This window comes from Numida meleagris, chromosome 2, assembly GCF_002078875.1.
Source record: "Numida meleagris isolate 19003 breed g44 Domestic line chromosome 2, NumMel1.0, whole genome shotgun sequence".
Lineage (NCBI taxonomy): Eukaryota > Metazoa > Chordata > Aves > Galliformes > Numididae > Numida > Numida meleagris.
The window spans coordinates 71,384,817-71,405,876 of record NC_034410.1 but is presented as its reverse complement, the minus strand read 5'-3'; the positions used below and the strand labels follow the sequence as shown (position 1 = coordinate 71,405,876).

Here is a 21,060-nt window from a genome sequence, read left to right as displayed (position 1 = left end):
TGTCAGGAAGTAGGAATGTTTGTTCAGGACTGATAAGCAAAAGGGGCATAGCTTGCAAAAACCTATGGAACTTGGTATGGCTTGCGAAATGTGTAGCTTGCAAAAACCTACGGAACTTGAAACAATATGGTCAAAAGTTATCAATTGTGGAACTGACCAGTAAAGTTGTAACGCACCATATATGGAAATCACTAGAAGAGGTCAAGAAGAATATGCTGAGGAAACAGAAGAAGACTCCCTAGCCACAGCTCGATCATGCGCAGAGTACACCACGACAGGAAGACAATTGTATAAAGGGACCGTATGCTAGTTCAAACCTCGCGGCAATTGGCGGAACATAGATTCCCTTGTCGCCCAGCGCTGCATTGCCTCTTTGTTCTTTGCTCATTATAATTAATAAATTTGATAATTGAAACCTCAAATCTTAGTCCATTATTCTATCAATAACACTGAGGAGGTCATGTTTACAGTTACTGGCAGAAATCAAACGTAAAATATTTAAACCTCCCTGCTAGCAGTACCCCATACAGAGAGCACAGTAACTCCCACAGAGTAATTCAGGCTTTCCTTCAGGTTCTGTGCATTTGTCCTAAGCTACAGCTGGATGGAATGGCAGGAGTCTACAATACATTCTGCAGACATGTTAGAGGTTAATTCATTGCTGTGAAAGTACAGACATAGACATTTGTTCATTTCTTTTTAAAACTATGTAGAAGAATTAATGCATTCAAAATTCATGCTTCATGTATGTGGGAGGTATTAGTTAATCACTGCAGCATGCTTTGGAAATATACATGAATATACATACAGACTTTGCATTTATTTCTCACTGATGGTCTGCAATTTATTTTCTGTGATTCCTTGAAATGTGTACCTATATTTTTTCTGCTAACTATTTTAGCAAGGTAGAATCTCTCCTTGCATAAATGGTTGGCAATAATCATGAAATAAACATGAAAATAAAATTACTATAGCAAAAGATAGAGCTACTTCTGGATTTCGTGTTATTTGTTTGTCACTTTTTCATTCTGGCTTGCACTAATATCTGTGTAACTACTCATGTATACAAAGGAAGACTGTTAGAAGATTGTGTACAGTTTTGGATTCCTATATAATTATAAAGACCTGTAATACTTGATGTTTACAAGGACAAAGAATTACATTTCAAATACCACTTTGAAAAGTTTACTTCAATCTTCTCTGCTTTTGTCTTGTTTGCTGTTTGTCTGAAAATCAAATCATTTTGAGTCCTCTGAGCACAGTAGTGATGTGTGTGCTGGTGTCAGTGAATGAGTCACTCAGACCATCTACTTATGCCTTTTAAACTCAAATTACCCACAAAAGAGAACAAGTGGCTAATCATTAGCAAGGAATTAAGAAGCTGATTTCAGGCTTCAATTCTATCTGTATGATAAATGCAATTTAATTAGTTTCTTCCTTCATCAGTTTTCCTGTCTGTAAGACAGTGACAAAACTGCTTCCTTCCTTCACTTGAGTGCCATGATCTGGTAACATCTTCATGGATATTGGTTCATGGATATTACAGGAGTAGCAACTATAAAATACTTGAATGAATGAGCTTGTGAAAATACAAGATATCTGAAAAAAACAGATGCTGACCATTGAGGAGATCTCAATCCCAGCTATGTTATGCAGGAAAGGATAAACATCATCTTGAGATTTAAGATCACATTTCTTTAGCATTATTTCTATAGAAATAAGACGTTACACAACTTATCTATTTCTTCTTCTGACAAATACAAAAACTATTTCCATTTTTGATAGTTAAGCAGGACACTAGGGACCTTTCTGAGCACTGAACTGTGATTATTTATTCTGTTAAATTCTTACAGCAACCCTTGGCACAGTTTTGGCCCAGAGCAACTAGTGGTCTTACAGTTAAGTGACATTCATGTAGTGAGAGTTAAGTGTGAATGAAGGACATCTCTTAGAAAATCAGTTTACATGTTGCCACCCTGTTTGAAAGGTCAGAGTGTTTAATGGCATAGAAGTAAACAGCTCAGTGCTAACTGGCCTTAGTGCCAGGAATAAATGCAAGGCAAGTTTAATTTATTACTTTGTATGGAATCAAAAATGTATGGAAACAGGAAGCGTGGAGGCTACTAGAAGAAACTCTAAGAAGAAAAACAAAACCAAAATGAAAAGTAGAGAAAAGAAGTTCAAGTATGGAGAAACTGGTAAATGAAATGGGGGAAAAAAAAAAAAGGAGTTTTTAAATATCCCCTTCCTGTTCGTACATTTTCTTCTATATGGAGGCTGATTTTTTATTTCAACAGATGAGTAAGAGACCTTCTGCATTCTGCTGCCTTCATGTCTGTGTCATCATCTGCACGTTAGCAGAACAGTCATCCACTTTCCAGAACAGAATATTTCTACTTTGGGATGAGGTTCTTTAACAAGGGTAAGAACAAGGCTATGGTGTCTTGCGTTGAACATGACTGTAGGCATCTATCACTCCACTCCGAGTAGTTGTTCTGCTATTTGAAGACAGATTCACAGATCATGTTTGGAACAGGTATTTGGCAGTTTTTCAGGGTTAGAAATAAAAAATAATAATAATATAAGGATACATGGTTGGAGCTCGTCATTCCATAACATGGCTAGAATAACTTCCCATATCTGAGTTCCCTACATGGAGCGAGATATCTCTGTCCATGTGCAAGACTTGTGATGTTATTTCTGGATAATCAGGATTTCCCTCACCTCTGAGCCTACAAAGTGACACAAGCTGGCCTAGGACAAGCAGATTTCATAATTAATTTGTTGCTAAGGGCCAAAGTTTGGCCTCTGGTCACGCTGCTAATCCACATCACATTTGGTGTAAGTAGGAATGAAAAGACAGAACCTACAGTTTAGTGAAGAATAGTTTCAGTGTATCTGTGTCAAAAATAAATAAAAAAATAAAGCAGAAAGAGGGCGTTGGATATAAAACCATTTACAAATTCCCAAACAGCAAAGCCTTTAAAAAAGAAATTATTTTTCTCTGTAATGGGTCATGTTAACAAAGGACACACTGATTTACATAAGGAAATTCTCATCTGCCTCATTTTTGAAATATATTCCCTTAAAAAATATGTCTGTTGTTTTCTTGTTTTTCTACTAATAAAAAACAGACTTATCAGCTTATAAGAAAAGCCTAAATGATACATCCAATTCTGCATTTACATTTATGTCTTGTCTGCTGCTATATTTAGCTATTCTGCCTTTGTTTGAAAGGTAATTTCTTTGCTTAGAAGTTGCAATACTACAAGGCTGTACCAAAAAAAAAAAAAAAAAGGTAACACAAGCATCATTCCGAAGCTACAGGAGCGCACAGTGGGGACAACCACTAGAAAGCCGCGGGGCTAAGGACAGAGAGTGGGTTCCCACAAGACTGCTCATAACTTTGTCATCATTTTCCATATATAGGAATGATGAAGGATAATGATGACAAAAGCAGTTTAATTTAATTTTGTCTCTAACTTGATGAGGACAAAGCTAGTGGGCTTTGTTTATAATTGATCTTGCCAAGAAAAGATAATTTGCTTTTGGAGGTATCTGAAAGTTTTTTCTTGTTCTTTTATTGAAAAAAAAAGTGTTGTGAGAAAGCAAAATAAGTATTTTAGCAAGTGATTAACAGAAATTATTAAAATGACCATTAATAGTTTGAAATGTTTATTTTAAATAGATGTGCTTAATAAAAGTTGAAAATATTTAGATAAGAATAAAGTCCTGGGACAAGTTTGTGCAACTGTTTGCAATATAGGACCCCTTGGCAATCAGGTATACATCAAGGCACTGTTCAATGTCCTGTTACTCTATGAGATGGCAATTGCAATGTTTCTATATAAACACTAAATGGATGGCATCTTTTTTGTAGCAGAACATTCTCCAAAATAATAGTTTTTTTTGTTTTTGTTTTCTTTTTTCCCTCTTTTAATTCAAATGTTCCCCACTCTTCTTTTTGGCCTTTCTGGTTGTGCACAGTGTATCATTTTTCAAGCCCATTGTTTATTTCTGTGTAATTTCTGATACACCTACATATAAAGCTTTGAGTTATATAAATCAAATCTTCCAAAATTCTCTAGTGTTGCTCTAGTACAGGTACAGCAATTATTTTTATTGCTATGGACAATGCTTTATAAATATTTTGATGTATGCTGTAATGAATTGCAACTGTGTCTCACGTGCAGAGTCTTAACTAGGCAAGTGTTAAGATTGGAAATTTCATAATATGGACTACCTGCTTCAGTTTTACATAACATTATATTACTACATATGCACTGGGAAAGTGCTCAGAAAGTTACACTTGGAGGTTTTAGCTACATTTAATTACTCTAGGGAATAATAAACAGATTCCTATAAAGTTTATTAAAACTGCAACCCTTCTGCAGAAAGATTTTACAATTCTCAGATATTCCTTATCCACCAAAAATAATTAAGCTTTACTGAAATGTAGTCCATTATAAGATTTCCTCACTGCAGCCTTTCAGTTTCTCTGAAACTGAAGTACAATTCTGCAGGACTCTCAGTACATACAAATGTTTGTACCCCCATATAATCAATCACTTGTTTAGTCTCTTCTGTCAGTGTATTCCTATTTCAAGCTAAGGATAAAATTCAAGTGTTCATTTGACTAGTGTCCTTGTTCAGACTAGTGTCCTTTTCAGACTTTAGGTAGTGAACCCATAGTTCTCTTTGAGATAACTACAGCTGAGCATCTCTTTTTTTATTTTTTTATTTTAAATAATATATTTCTTCTCAGCTTCCAATATCTCCCTCTTGCTGTTAATAGAATTTATTACATACTGAATTATAGAATCACAGAATCGTAGGGGTTGGAAGGGACCTCTGGATATCACTGAATCTGACCCTCCTGCTAAAGCAGGTTCTCTACAGCAGGTTAGACCGGGAAGCATCCAGGTGGATCTTCAATATCTCCAGAGAAGGAGACTCCACAGCCTCTCTGGGCACCCTGTTCCAGTGCTCTGACACCCTCAAAGTAAAGAAGTTCTTACTCATATTCAGATGGAACTTCCTGTGTTCCAGTTTATGCCTATTGTAGCTTGTTCTGTTACTGAGCACCACCAAAAAGAGCCTGGCCTCATCCACTTGACATCTGCTCTTTAGAAATGTGTAAGTGCTATTTATATTAACACTTATTTAAGTGTAGATATTTATAAGTATTTGTAAGTGACATCTCAGTGCTGAGAAATATATTGAGGAAAACATGTTATTTGTTTTAGAAACTTGCATTTCTGGACACACAAACAGCTTATTATGTCCCAAGAAAGACTTTTGTTGTCTTTACATAACTTCTAGAAGACTCAAATTCTCATTCAAAGGGTGGTGTACGCCTACCAGACTTTCCGTTTGACAGGATCATGAGGGAGGAATGCTCTACATGCTACACAGGATGGCAGTGAAGAAAGTTGGAGCTACTTAATACATGAGAAGAAGGGAGCACTTATCTGAAAGTAAAAGCTTTGTGAGAGGAGGCACAAAGAAATAAAGCAAACTAACAATCATATAGTAAAAAAAAACAACAGTGGTTAAGCAGAAGGAGTCCTGGGCAGGGAGAAAATTCAAAATCAAAGAGACAGCACACAAGTTGATTTATTTAGTGCTCTAAATTATTAGCATGCTATCATGACTCAGTTTTACTGTAATTCTTGTCTGAGAATTAAATGAATGTTTATATTTTTTCATCCTCGAAACACGCATGGAGAGAGACCTATTAGTTGAGTAAAAAAAATTTGTACTGAGTGAATTACAAAATCAGAAATGGTAAGAGAAAGGTCTCTATACATTCTCTTCTGATTTCAAGCATTCTTGCTGACAACTTCTTTCAGCTTCTGAAGGAACTGTTCTTGCAGGAGGACTACTAGAAAACCATTACTGTACAGGCCTATTTGAATGTCACACAGCCTTATAGTCAATCTGGGAAAATGACATTTATTGAGCCTTTCTAAATCTTTTCTTGGTAATATATGCACTCTTCACAGTATATTTATTACTGAGCACTACATTCTGAAAAAAAAAAACACATTAGCATATTAATTCAATTTGTGTCATACTTACTAACTTTACTTGCAATTATAGAGAAATTGTACTGTGCTGTGCTTTCTCTGTCCAGTAATTCATTAGTAGCAATGGTTCCTTCATTAGCATCTATTGTAAAGTAGCTGTCCACATCATTCTTCCAATCGATGAAGTATCTGTATATGAAAAATATTAAACAGAGTAGATGCAAATGTACAATGATTACACATTTATCATAACAGCAGTCTAGCTAGCTGGAGCTATGTTATTTCTCTCTTCCCAGATATTACCATCTTTGCAGGAAGAAGACAATAAGCAATGATTTGTTTATTTATTTTTTTGGTGGAGTTGGAATGCTCAAGGGGGAAAATGAGTATATAATAAAAGATTTAGTACTTCTCCTGTTCAGATTATTTGAAAACGGGCTCCCAAGAAGTTGATGCACAGCTTCTGTTGGTGTGATAACTTATGCCTGTCACTTTGTAAAGCACTAGAGAGTCTCATAGGGAAAAAAGAGGAAAGCTGTGAAACAGTGCTTGCTTAGTGATGAATAGTGGCTCAGATCTGGTCTCTTTACTTATATTTATAGCTACAGTAGTCTTAACAGGCTGACAGAGAAGTGTCCTGGTGGACAGACTGTTAGTACAGTCTACTTAGATGTCCTTTACCCAAAGGATATTGGAATAGTCACAGTACAGAAGACCTCAGTAGGCTTATTAGCCATACCTGTATAAGAGCATTAAAATGCTTTTTGATTTTGGGAAGAAGGAGCAAGTCTCACGTTCACTGGGGTTGGGGGAAACAGGGCAACATAATTGTTCTTTTTATTCTTTCTCAAAAAAGGATGAACATAGGACAAAATCAAAACTCAAAATGTGTATGCATTTTTTATTTGTCCCTAGCAAGGACGTATTAGAAAGAAGAGATGTGCTTGTAAATGTAGCCACTTAAAAGCAATCTGATAATTACTCCAAAGCCATTTCCTTTAAATGCTAATTAATTTGAAAGTCTATTTTCTCATTTGATGCTACTGTTTATAGTCATAACAGAATAATTCTTCTGATGCAGTGCCGCCAGCAACTAATTTCCTTTTCATTGCTGCTCTCTTCATACCTAGATTGTGTTTCTCAAAAACTAGGCAGGATGAAAATGAGAAAAAACATTTGTGAGCAGTAGGCAATAAGAAAAAAGTGGCACTCAGCAGCAAGTACATTTAGAAGTCCATAAAGGCTAGAAGAATGTACCTATGACACCTTGTTGCATGTAGATCAGTGAGACTAAAAGCAAAAGATAGTATTTCCTTCTCTGGTTAGTATAGTTTATGGAAAGAATGTATTTGTAATTTAATGTTAAACATCAAGCTTATTGGTACAGAAGGAAGCAATGTTACAAAAAGGTAAATCACACATTCCCTTAGAATGAGACTCATGAATGTTAATAAAAGGAGACTTAAATAATAAAAACTTCACAATAGAGCATACCATTTCATTTAATCAAAATTATAAGAAAATCCTATCGGTAGGTGAAATAGTTTACTTCAATTGACAGTCATCATTGTCAGTTCACTGCTTTATTTCAAGAGCCTCAGCTATGATTTGCTAAAATCAGAATGTATCCTTTTACACAGCTGAGCAGGCACATTTTCTTGTGTATGATAATATTTTCTACCCATATTTGCCGTTTCAATGTCATTGTTCAAAATTTAGTTCACATAAAAAATATGAAAAATATATGTCATTTGTTAGAAACATGTGATACTCTTTCAAAAACAGTGAAATTAATTGTTCATACTTTTCATTTCTAATAGATTAGATTTTTTTCTGAAATTAAATAGTCACACACAAATAAGACCTATCAAAGTATGAGAAAGTAACTTGTCTTATCTTCAGCCTGTGGAAAATCAGCTCCATCTAAGCATCTTACCCACTAACTTTATGAGTCAGTGAAGAAAGTACAGGACCAAATTCAAAGTGCTGTGTAGGTGATAAGGTCCTTCACCATGAGGCTTTAAAACTACAGAAATCATATTCAGTTTGAACAATGCTGTTTTCAAAGTAGAGTTTAATAACAAATACTTGTAGGATCAAAATCTAATAGTCTATCTGCAAGCATTCACACAGGTGGTTAACCTCATGCATAAACTCAATATTCCTACTCCTAAACACAGTATCAACAGGATCTAAGTACCAAACAGGCACTGCAAGACTGACACTATTCCTGATGAAACTAGTGTCAGAATTCCTCTGGCTTCAGGGGAAGCAAGATCAGTGGGAATGGAACAGTGTAATAAAAATAGATTTTCTGCCTGTAATAGTTCTTCAAAATTCATTGTTTTCATTTGCATTCAAATTGTGGATATTATTATGCCAAAATTGTTAGTATTTTTTTTAATGAGTTTTACGTATTTATTACTTTGGTATTATGTTTGAATACATGCCTTCCTTCTTTCTCTTTATGGTAAAGAAGGCATATATGGTAAAAATAGGGATGGAACAGACAGTTGTTTCAGTCTCTAAATTAGACTGGATAGGGAAGAGAAATAGAAGGAAGTATTGGAGATATGTTGTGTAAAATATACATTCTTTTAAGAAAAAGGACAAATATGCTTTCTCCCACCTTTCACTGTTTGTTCATGTTCAGTACCCATGAAAAAAATTCTGGGAGAAGATCCTCTCACAGACAGCTCTTCTGGACACAGAATTGCTTCCTCCTACTTTAGTAAATTTGTAATGTTTAGCAAAAGAGTGAATGGGACCATGTCTGGCTGCTTTTTAAATGGAAATTTTTGAGGAATCCCAAAGGAAAGTCAAACTTTGGGAAGACCCTAAACGGAGTGAAGTTTCCTTTTATGGCCCAAAAGCATTTTTTTCATACAGTCTGGCATTCAGTGTGAGATTTTCTGTAAGGAGCACAGCGAAACTGTCTTTTTCTAAGACCTGAATTCTGTCTTTTCCTTCAGGAAAAAAAAAAAAAAAAAAAAAAGTAAATACTTTCAAGAAAAGAAGAAATGAGAGGACTCTCCAGTCTGAAAAATCAGTAACTTTCCAGAGACAGACCCAGATATCTGGAACATAAAGCCTGACATTTCTTGTTAGGCTGACTCAAAGAGGACTGCTGTTGAAATACTGTTATTGGGACAGCTGTCTAGATCTTCTAGTCATGGTCTAGCAGTTTGAAACAACTGAGCTTGGTTTGTTTAATTGCCTAGATTTCCTGTGAAACAGGCCACGGTCAGTGCACTAATCCCAGGAGACAGCTCTCTCCTGGAAAAGTTAGGGTGTACTGGCACAGCTTTATTTGTTGACTCTGGACACATCAGCAGTATTTTTCAGAAGCACCTGAATAGGCTTCCTGGCAGGTCTGAGTATCATGATGCTGACAGATAGTTCGTATTCATTGTCAAAGCAGAGACTTTGTATAATGTAACTGCATATACCGCTCAGCAGAAGACTGTGTTCAGGGTTATATTATTGAATAGGAATGAGTGTGGAAGGATGTATCTTTACTAACATTGTTTCAGTCTTCTCAAAAATAGTTGTATTTGTACATCAAACAGGATAGAGGAGAGAGAGTGGAAATATTTGATTTATAAATTAACTGGAGCCAAATCTGGAGGACTCTCACCCAGAGCATTCACAAAAACACACTGCCCTCTTAAGGAGCTCACATAATAATTTGCATTTATTCTGGCTAAATGGTGAAGTAGTCCTTGGCTCACGGTGAGAGGACTCTGAAGGAGACTATGTCTACTCCAGCTGCAGCACAGAAGATAGCGGAGTGCTTGTGGGAGGGGTGTTGAATTCGTAAGTGACAGCAGATCATCCTTGTGAGGATAATAGGAGCTCAGAGCCATCAAGCAGACAACTTCAGTTGCTTCAGACTGCTATACCATGAATAAATGATTCGGACAGCTGTCCTCCTGCTGCTGTGGCGATGTGTGATAACAGATCACGCTGAGGAGGGATGGGAGGTGGCAGTATTCACAGAAGGCTGTGGAACCCAGGACCTGAGCAGTGTTCTTTGACCCTAACAATGTAGAAGAGATTTCCTCTGCATAGGAGAAATAGCGTTGAGAGCTGTTGGGTCCGTCCTCAACAGAATGGTGAGCATGAGAAGACCACTTACTAGGCCAATTTGCTAAAGGAAAAGTGAAGAAAAAAATGCTGTCTACAAACATGGTCACCATTTGCATAGTAAGAAGGGAAGGGAAGCTTGGACCGTACACCTAGAGATGCTGTTAAGCTAAAGGCACTCAGACCAAACTTGATCCTGCTTTAGTAACATGCATGCAGAAAATCAATTGAAGGCATATTCAGCTGAAATTGGCATGAGGAAGAAAATGAATTAACCAATTCAGTGAACAATAACACATTTAACATTTAAATATTCTCTTTCTCTTTTACTTTACCATTCAACAAATAAGGAACATTAATTACAACCAGCCTTCTAAAAGAAAAAAAAAATAAAAATGGAAGGGGGCCATTCCAGTACTTTTTGTATTTGTCTCTGGGTTGTCCCACATCATTCATGCCATTCATTGATGTAAATTGTCTGTATTTGCATTTCTGTTGTAAAACCGTAGCTAAAGCAAACACAGATGGTGAATCTAAAAAAATCCAAATCACAATTTTTCTGTCTATACACTGCATAATTTGGCTGCCAATTCCAATTTAGAAAGCATCTTATTACTCCAACTACAGTGCGCCAAATCTAAGCACTGGAATGAAGCATTTTAAATGTTAGGAAATTCCTTATGTGGTGGGATAAAAAGAAGCATCATTTTTAAGAGAAACTATGTTTTCAACTATGCTTTTCCAGCCCATAATTTTTTTCCAACTTCAAGTATGTACTTCATGCCTTCCCTTGCAACTGAACCATCCCAGAAAGAGCAAAGATCCTTTCTTTCACTTTCTGTAGTTTCTTGACTGTTTGGGTGCTTTTTAATTATATTTTCATTGAGGGTGCTCTCTTGGGTCACCAGTCTGTTCCTTCTCCAGCCACTCTGAAAAGCCCTTACAATCAATGGTAGGACAAAGAGGAGTCTGCAGATCCCAGATGGGCTAAGGCAGATCTGAAATTGCCTGTGGCTCCCTGCAGACACCTGAAGAGCCTATTGTGAAGCAGATCTTGATTTAGGCAACTCAGTTGAACAAGGCAAAGATGACTTTCTTAGTCCAGGCTGGATCATTGGTGTATTTCTGTGGTTTAAACTAGTTATTTGATATCACCCATTTTAGAGGTTTTATTTTGACTGCTTTGAGAGAATTACTACTGAAAGTTCTGTTGGCATGGAGCAAATGAGCAACATGTATGAAATATTAATATATGCAAATTAATTACTCCGGACTCCAAATCTAAAGGATTAAGGGAATTAAAAAATTTACAGAAACACAGTCTTTGATTTCTGGAGAGACATCATGGGAATAAATAGAAGCAGTGATGACAAAAAGACAAAGTTAATGCTGATTTTTGAAGGAGAGAAAGATAACTGTCCTGGTAATTTCTGTATAGTAGCATATGGTTACATTTTTTATCTGAGGGCCAATATCCTCAGATACAGCTGAGTGACTAACTTCAGAAGATATGGGTATTAGTGAATCTCCTATGTCTTTTTTAATGTATTAGTACCTCATTGCAAGGAGTATCTACAAGTTAAAAAAACGTAGTGGCAATATGATGAGGTAAGCACAACTGGTAATTAGGCATTTGAAGACTAAAAGCTTCAGGACAATGTACCTTCTTTCAGAATGAATATTTCCTGAAAAATTCCTGATGGTTTATTTATTTCAAGATGGACAAATAACCTAGTTGAGAGATATGTTTTATAAAAATATCTTAACTTATAACAGAGTTCAACTCAAACTTTGCTGATGTAAAGCACATTCATTACTCTGGAACTTAATTAATTAGAAGACTGATTTTTGGGAGAGCAATGCTGCAAAAAAAGGTGAAGGATGACTATTATTTCTAATATCATAGATCTCTATTTGTGTATGTGACCTTAGATTGTTTAAACAGAGTTCACTTTGATTTTTATTAAAATATTGAACTTCTGGTAAATGAAATGCAGAGCTTATACTAACTTTGGACTATTAAATGCTACTCATCATATAAAAAAATATAGATGGTAAACCTAAAAACATTATAAACATAAACAAAAGTTACTAAAGTTAAGTTGGAAATTATGAGCGGTTAGGATTTTTTTGTAGTTCCAGTACATACGTAATTAAATAGATGAAAGAAAAATGTAAAGCAGGACTGGCGAAAGAGCTGAGGGACTAGAAGAATGCAAATGAGACTTGAGATGTGATTTGACTACTTGAAAGTCCAAAGGAATATTCATCTGTAGCAGATTCATGCAATGCAGCTAGAAATTAATAGATCTCTGCATATAATTTGCTGTTGAGAAAATGGCACCTCTACAACAGATTTTGGCCATCGCATCATCAGACAGATATCAGAGGGAGTTTATAGAAGACCAAGAAAAACTGTCTTGGGCATAGGCAGGCTGAATTATAAGGAAAGATTAAAAGAGCTAAAATATGTTCAGCTTGGATAAAAGATGACAAAAGGAAGAAGTGATAATTGTCTACAGATAGCTGAAGGGCTTAAACACCACAAAAGAAAAGGTATTATTTTGTTCAGCACAGAGGAGTGGAAGGATGAAATTAAGAAAGGAAAAATTTATGTTATGCAGCAAAATCTTTCTGGCAGTGACGTATATTACGCTGTACAAAAGAGAAATGATACCAGTTCTGTCACTTGGCACTGCAAAGCTAATCTGGGTAAAGTAATGGAGACCGTACAGTCAGGGAAATTTCTGGAAAGATGGATTGAATAATCCCGTTAGTCCCTGTAATACTGATGTATCTGACACATAACAGGGAATACTATCTTCATGAGAAAAATAATGTTACATATCTGCTCTATTATTCAGTTTGAAATATTTAAAATACAAACATATATATATTTTTTTAATTTTAAGATTGCTGTTACTAAAAAGTATAGGAACAGCAAATTGCTTCTACAGTGAAAAACAAGACATTCACAGCTCAAGTCAAGCCTGAAAGGAATTAAAATATCAGAGGCGTTTAAGCATGCAAACAAGTTTGTGTCCTTCGAACTCCCATCCTGACAATGAAACTTCCTTGCTGCAGTTCCTATGATTATACATTCAGTGAGTTATCGTTGTGTAAATATCAAAAAAACATTGCCACATATACATACATACGTACTTGAAACATAAGTTCTTTATTTCCCAACTGACTTTTGCACTTCTCAAGTGTAAGTGCTAAATTCTTCAGCTCCTGATGGCTGATCACTGGAAGTACCTGCACTTCCAGTCAAGACTGAGGAGTGATTGTCATAATTTTGCTTAAGATGCAATCAAGGATTTTTAAAACAAACCCTCTATAGGCTATGCATGCTTAGAGAAGCCCTACAGTTAAAAAAACAATAATAAATGTAGATCTTCTTGTGCTAAACTATAATGATCTGAGTTACCTGTTTTTAGGTCTGAACAGGCTAGTTAGATTATCAAATTATTCTTCAGGGCAGCAGCACTGAATCAATATTAAGTTACTTTAGACTCTTTTTCATACTCTCATTTGATTTAAAGATTACCCTTGATTCTGAGTCTTGTGATTTTCTATTAACTTAAAAATGCTGTCTTAAAAAAGTTTTACAAGTGCAGCAATAGTAAATACCCTTTTTTCTCCTCTTTGCAACATGATAATATAAAATAAGGTGTAATGCAGTACTCTAACAGTGTAATACTGTTGGTGTAATACACACTAACAGTAGCAGATGAAAGTCTTTGCATACCACTCCTGTTCTCCTGTGTTAATACAACCACAAAGTTCTTTCTCATATATTTTGAAGTGCCTTTCCTAGGTGCAACCCAGCAACTGTGGTGCTTTGTGCATACAAAGTACTATATGCATCGAAGATTAAATATATTTAATAAAATAGAATACTTTTTATCAACCTCAATTCTGTTAATATCAACAAGATTTTAAAAATTAAATTGTTAATATTATGTTACCTGTTTACATGGGTTGATAGTGATCTGACAAGGGGGAATGGTTTTAAACTAAGACAGGGGAGATTTAGGTTAGATATTAGGAGGAAGTTTTTTACACAGAGGGTGGTGACACGCTGGAACAGGTTGCCCAGAGATGTTGTGGATGCCCCATCCCTGGAGGAATTCAAGGCCAGGCTGGATGTGGCTGTGGGCAGCCTGGTCTAGTGGTTGGCGACCCTGTCCATGGCAGGAGGGTTGAAATTAGGTGATTTTTTGTCAGCGCTTGGTCCCGTTACAGAATTCCCTCAGTCAGTGTGGCATCAGAATAGCAAGTTCTCAGAATAGCAAGTTTTTTTATTGTGTTTTACACACATCTTATATATCCTTCACTCGTAAGCAGTAAATCCACTCACGGTTAATTATCCTTAAGTTCTTCACAACAACATAGATAACAAACAAAGGGTTCCTTAACTGTCCCAGATGTGACCACATTAGCTGTGCATACTAAAGGAGTATTCTGTTTACACCTTAGCCCTGTCTCCAGACTCCGGAGGCCTCATAGAGATAAGATCTACCAGAGTCTGTTGGGCTCTTTCTTGTTAAATCTCCCCCCACATCTCCCCCTTCTTTGTTAATAAAAAAGGCGCAGTTCACAGCATCTTGTATACACACTGATACAGGCATGGAACACAAACTAAAACACAGAGAAAAGCAATGAAACAAACTAACCCCATTTTTCCAATAAGCAGCTAAACTAGAATTAACACTCTGAATTAATGATTGATTCTTCCCACTATAGTTAAAGTGCAGACACTAGTCCATTTTAACTGATCCCAACAATTCCAATTCTTGTGGTTCAAGGTTGCTCTGCTGCAGATAGGGTCCAAACTGCTGATGAGAGTGCGGTGATCATGTTACAGCAGATGATGAGATGGATGGTCGGACCCATCGTGCTGGCACCCATCTCGGACCTGTTCCTATTGAGACACAAGCATAGCCTCGACCCCAAGTTATCAACGAGTAGGGCCCCTCCCATTGGTTGGTGCTCAGATTTTTTACCATAACCTGTGCTCTTTCCTTGACAGAAGTTAGAATATTATAACCAAGGTGCCTGTAAATTGGGAGGTTCTCTGTTGTCCAGCGATTTAAGAAATTAAGAACATAGCATGCTTTAGCTATTCTTTCCTGAGGAGTCATACCCGCACTCCCCCTTTTTTGTTTTTGAAGCATGGCCTTTAAGGTACCATAGGCTAGTAACCACTTTAAATGTAAAAGGAGTGCAAACAATTGCGCATTAGTTGTCTCTTTTAGATAAGAATGTTCGAGTCTCATCACGATGCCTGCAAAATAAGCAGAATTTGTTGTGATGCTGATGGGTTCAAACCATCGTTCGAACACACGAACCACTGCTGTCAGTTCCACAATTTGTGGGGAGCCGGTGGTGACATGAACATCACTATCCCACGTTCCGGCACTATTCCTCCATACTATTACTGCACGGCCAGTCCTGCCAGATCCATCTGTAAAAACAGTAAGAGCACCTGCAAAGGGGGTTAATGACAGTTTAGAAACTGGCAACAAGTAGCCAATAACAAAAACATTAATAGGCTGATGTAGCTTTCTGCGGTGTGCTGCTTGTTGAGTCATCTTTGATTGATCTTTGTTCCTATTGTCAGTCTGTGGCTGAATATTCTGTTGTGAGATCTTCCAGCCCAAGTATAAGCAAGGAGGTGTCTTTTGAATCTTCAGCAATTTTTAGCCCTGCTGCGGTCGCTGCCTGTATCATTCCCTGTGGCAGCACAGTCCCGTGATAACGACGATGAGGTTCGGCAGCGTTAATGGAAGGGACAGAGAATGCAAAGCGAGGGACATCCTGAGGGCACAATGGGATGTTAAAGAAACAGTCTTTCCAATCTATCACTATTAGTGCCCACGATTGAAGGAGCATAGTTGGAGAAAACAAAAGGTCGAACAGAGGCGATTCTGCTTTCAGGTTTCCAGCCTCTGGCACAGTCCCGAGAGCACACAGTGCCAAATGCTTAACTTGCTGTAGCCCTTCCACAGCAATTTGCGCCTGTTGAGCTGGGGTGGAGAAATCTCCCTCCCCCATCAAAGCACTCGCATCTATAGCCCGAAGCAGGTTTCTCCGCGGTAGCGTCAGGTTCTCAGTTGCCTGACTCTGTGCCAGTCCCTTCCACTTAGATTCCCACACAGTATACTGCATATCAGTCATAATAAGGCAACACATCATTTTGAAATCATGCGGCATGAGAACAGAGCTATCGCATATGGATTGAATCAAATTGACAGTATACGGGGCACTTATGCTGTGGTCAGTGACAGTACGCCGTACATCTCGCAGGACATTATATGACAAAGCCTCCCACCGCGGCTCTTGGTCTGGCGAAACAATAACAGGAAAAGCCCCCAACATGTCCGCGTCTCCGGCTTTCCTAGCCTCCCTCCGAATAAGCACCCACATATCGTGTGGATCGGGGGGAAACGGATCCCGCTCTTCTTCAGGGTCTATTGGCCCAGGATCAAAAGGATTGTCGGGGCCCTCAAAAGGATTGTCAGGACCCTCAGGAGGAGAGGCGGCAAGGACCCTCCGTGGTGGTGACAATGGAGGAGCTGATGGCACAGTGGGTGAGCCAGATGAGGGGCCTGTGGCTCCTTCATTCTTGAATGGATCGGGGGTAGCCGACGATGAACCCGCATGACTTTTTAAAGCTTCAAAAATTTTTCTCCAGGTTTCAAGTAACCCAGACGCCACCTTATCACCTTTAGTGGATGCGTCCCACAATTTCACCCCGATCCCATCCCAAGTTTTCAGATCATAAATTGTCTGATTTATAAATGAGAGATCGTTTTTAGCGGCCCATAAGAGGATCTGTTGCAGGTCATCAGAGGACACTGCCTTCCCCCGTTGTTTAAGGATAAATTGAAAAGTAGCAAAGACATTTTCCTGTTCCGAGGTCATTTTGTTCCCCATAGTGCGCAAGCGCTTACCTTCGTCTAATGAGAAGCAGTCGGAGCGGCTGGGGACGATGAGGCTTCTTTCAGCCCCCTCTCGATACGGCTTCTTTTTTAAGCCTTTTACGCTTCCTTCAGCATATTTTCCACAAGGCTTCTCCGGGACTCCCACGCTCTTTTCGGCGTGCATTCCACAAGGCTTCCCCAAGCCTGCCACGCTTCTTTCAGCGTATTTTCCGCAAGGCTTCTCCGAGCCTGCCACGCTTCTTTCAGCGTATTTTCCGCAAGGCTTCTCCGGGCCTGCCACGCTCCCTTTGGCGTGCATTCCACCAGGCTTCCCCAAGCCTGCCACGCTCCCTTCGGCGTGCATCCTACCAGGCTTCCCCGAGCCTGCCACGATCCCTTCGGCGTGCATTCCATAAGGCTTCTCCGAGCCCATCCTGCTTCTTTCAGCGTATTCTCTGCAAGGCTTCTCCGAGCCCCTTCTTCTGTTGCCCGCAGTAATGATGACTACAACAGCAATGAGAAACACCAGTCCTGCTGCAGAGGAGCCAATTATGAGTGGCAGCTTCTCCTGGACGCTGGTCTGGTACTCAGCTTCAGCCATGGTCATCTTTCGAGTCCCTGTTCGTTCAAGTCCCTGTTCATTCAGGTCCCTGTTCGGGCGCCAATTGTCGGCGCTTGGTCCCGTTACAGAATTCCCTCAGTCAGTGTGGCATCAGAATAGCAAGTTCTCAGAATAGCAAGTTTTTTTATTGTGTTTTACACAATATATCCTTATATATCCTTCACTTGTAAGCAGTAAATCCACTCACGGTTAATTATCCTTAAGTTCTTCACAACAACATAGATAACAAACAAAGGGTTCCTTAACTGTCCCAGATGTGACCACATTAGCTGTGCATACTAAAGGAGTATTCTGTTTACACCTTAGCCCTGTCTCCAGACTCCGGAGGCCTCATAGAGATAAGATCTACCAGAGTCTGTTGGGCTCTTTCTTGTTAAATCTCCCCCTACAATTTTTGAGGTCCTTTGGATCCAGGCCATTCTATGATTCTATGGAAAGAAATAGGACCTCTGGTACAGAAATTGTATTCTTAGTAGCCTCATTTTAATTCTGTGTTCTTTTGCTTAGAGGAAGTAAATCTAATGAAACACAGTTACTGTGACATAAAAATTTAATCTGATGTATTCATAGTTAGTAAGTGTTATCAGAAAAGCCTAAAGTTAATAACAGCAAAATAACATCTGATGTCTTGCTGTAAAATTTTCCTGTCGTTAACCAAAAAATGGAAAGGATGTGATAATGTTCCAAAGTGGCAGGTGCTTTTCTGCTAGGTTGCCTTTTTTTTGTTTATTTGTTCAAATGATTTATTAAGCCACCTCTGTTAATGGGAGCAGAAGCTCTCTGTCCCTTTGCTGAACACTGCTTCAGGCATTAGTGTTCTTGAGAATGCTGCTAAGGCATTAGTGGTCACTCCAAAGGATGCTCTGATTGGTTTGCTCTCTGGTCCCACCCTTTGGGTAATCCTCGAGATACCATTCAGATCCCAGAAGAACTGCAGCTATGCAGACACTGCACATCAGACCCTGATGCTGTAGAGAAGGGTGGAAGGAATTTGCGCAGATTGGGAGAAGGAACAAACCCTTCGTGTTAGATCGACCCGTGCTCATTGTCCTCATGTCTTTCATACAACATGAGATTTTCCATGTGAAATAAATAACACAGTTTCAGTCTCCTGCATACTGCATGGTTGGGTTCACAGTTCTTCGTATGTAGGTGCACGTTTCTGCATTTTTAAATCAAGATTAGTGATTTTAGCAGTCAGGAGCTTACCTGATATGTAATGATTGATAGAAGTGCAAACAAATTATCCTTTGCTCCTTCGGACAAAATGGAGTATTATGCAGAATTGACGGGAAGCAGTAGCTGAAAACACCCAGACTCTAACAATAGGCCAGAAACCATCGAGAAGCTCTTAAACTTTTCATAAGCCTTATAAATCTTAGATAAGGATTTTCGTAAAACATGCTAGACAATATGGGAAATAAAATGTGCTGCAGCTGAGTTATCAGCCCTTCCAAACTGTCAGTTTGGCCTGTCGACAAGTTTCAGTGCTCCCTCCCTGCTTTCCATCTAAAGATTTTGTTCATTTGTTTATCAACCCTCACAGTCAGCTCCATTTTCTGCTTTTGCATTTCTCATTACAAGCTGAGTATCTTATCAAAAGCCATTGTCAGTTCAGAAAAGGCATTGTTTTTATTCAGTTTTAACATCATTTTTGCTGCCTCATTGAGCAGGCAGAACCACAGGACAGCCTGGTGGAGGGGAGCTCTGTCCTGCAGTTTAATTAAGCTTCAGTTATTTGGAGGAGGAAGAACATGGTAGGAATGTGGAGCAGCAGGAGGTATGCTGGGTTTAACCCCTTCACTCCAACCTGAATTTTCAATGCTGCTATGGTGGGAGAACGTGAGAGCACTTACTCTACCAGCACCACGAATTGTAGGCTCTGAGCACCATTTCACCCTGAATTTGTGAGGTACAGGTTTGTCCCCCATGTCCTCCATGGTGCTCCCAATGTTCTGCTCTGCAGCTTTACCACCCGGTGGCTGGAGGGGCTGCTCCAACTTAGTGAAGGGCTCCATCTCTGCTGCGTTTTGGTGGGGAGAAGGTCTGCCATACTGGCTGTCGGGATGCAGCTCAGTACTGCTATTAATGGGTAAAGGGAGTATAGAAAGGTAGGGAGAAAATGAGGGTTAGTGCCTCCTGCCTTGAAACCCTAAGAAAACTGAGAAGGGTAAAGGGATGTGGGCTGCTCCATCAGATGTTTAGCTTCTGCAGAAGCTAAAACTTCATTTTGCACTAGCTGCATGTGACCAAAGCACCAGAGGATAGAACAGAGAAATGAAGCTGTGTTATGCTGCTTGTGTCCTTCACTCTGCCTGAAATGTTTTACCGTACAATAAAGTGCTAAGGCAAGAGGTGGCACAGCTCCTGTAGACCTCAAGGCATAAATTCAGCAGGAGTAATCTTTGATCACTTTGCTTTTGCATCATATAAATATTAGCTTTGCTCTATATATTTTGGATACTAAAATCTGAATAAACATTTCCTTTTTTTTCTCCATAAAAGGCTGAAGTAAAATGTTGAGACAATCAAAGAAACAGCACAAAACAGCAGTCATGCTGACTCCAGAGAAGACTGTGGCTCAGTGGAGGATTTATCACTTGCTTGGATTGTCACTTGGGACTGACCTGGGCCACCAGCAGATCCAAACAAGGCAGCACACAGTGCAGTCAGGAACTGGAGGTTTTATTGTTGCTTCAAACCCAGTTTGGTGAAATGCTCATAAAGTAAGGGATTATTCAGGATGGTTTTGCCGCTATGAGAGCAGCCAAGTTTTCCTTTATCAGTTCTCCTGTTCAGTCTTCTGCTATGTAATGAAACCCTGGATCCATAGAGAACAGCGTCACTAGGGAGTCACCTTTAGAAAGATTTCTTCATGAGGGCCCCAGGTAGAAAGTGCTTGGTGAGCAACTCCTTGATTCCCCATGGCCTGATGGCCTGACATGAGCCATGTCAGGTCCTGTCATTTGCCTCTAAAATCTGTTCTGCTCTCCTCCTGTTTGAGCTGGAATTTCTGTGTTGTGTTTCCTCAACAGTGTACCTTTTTATGTCTTACTGCCTCCACAGCATTTTTTTTCTGTTTGGCCATACTGAACCTCAGCACTGTATTCTGATTAGCTTTGCTCCTCTCATATTCAGCCACCTGGAGTGATGCTGTGCTTTAATCCCAGCTGGAAAGGAGAATAGCATTTTGGATGGAAGATGGAAGCACATGAGATCTGTCTGCAGACCTACAGTCAGGATAAGACTGAAATTTCCACACATGTAGATCCTAAAATATGTCTCTGACAAAAGCCTGTTTAAACTACATTAATAAGCCTTCAAGCGAATAAATGACCAAATATATAAGGGCCTCTAGCTTAAATGCAATAATTATTTGATCATATCCATAAAC

The 21,060-nt window shown here is 38.8% G+C and overlaps 1 protein-coding gene across 3 annotated transcripts in view; it reads right to left on the bottom strand.

Annotated features, from left to right (window-relative positions):
- Positions 1 to 21,060, bottom strand: part of CDH12 (cadherin 12) — a 252,015-nt gene that overhangs the window by 21,913 nt on the left and 209,042 nt on the right. For all 3 annotated transcript variants that reach the window (XM_021386975.1, XM_021386976.1, XM_021386977.1), the window contains one exon: positions 6,082 to 6,218. In XM_021386975.1, the coding sequence (XP_021242650.1) occupies positions 6,082 to 6,218 (137 nt within the window). The remainder of the gene's footprint in view (positions 1 to 6,081; positions 6,219 to 21,060) is intronic.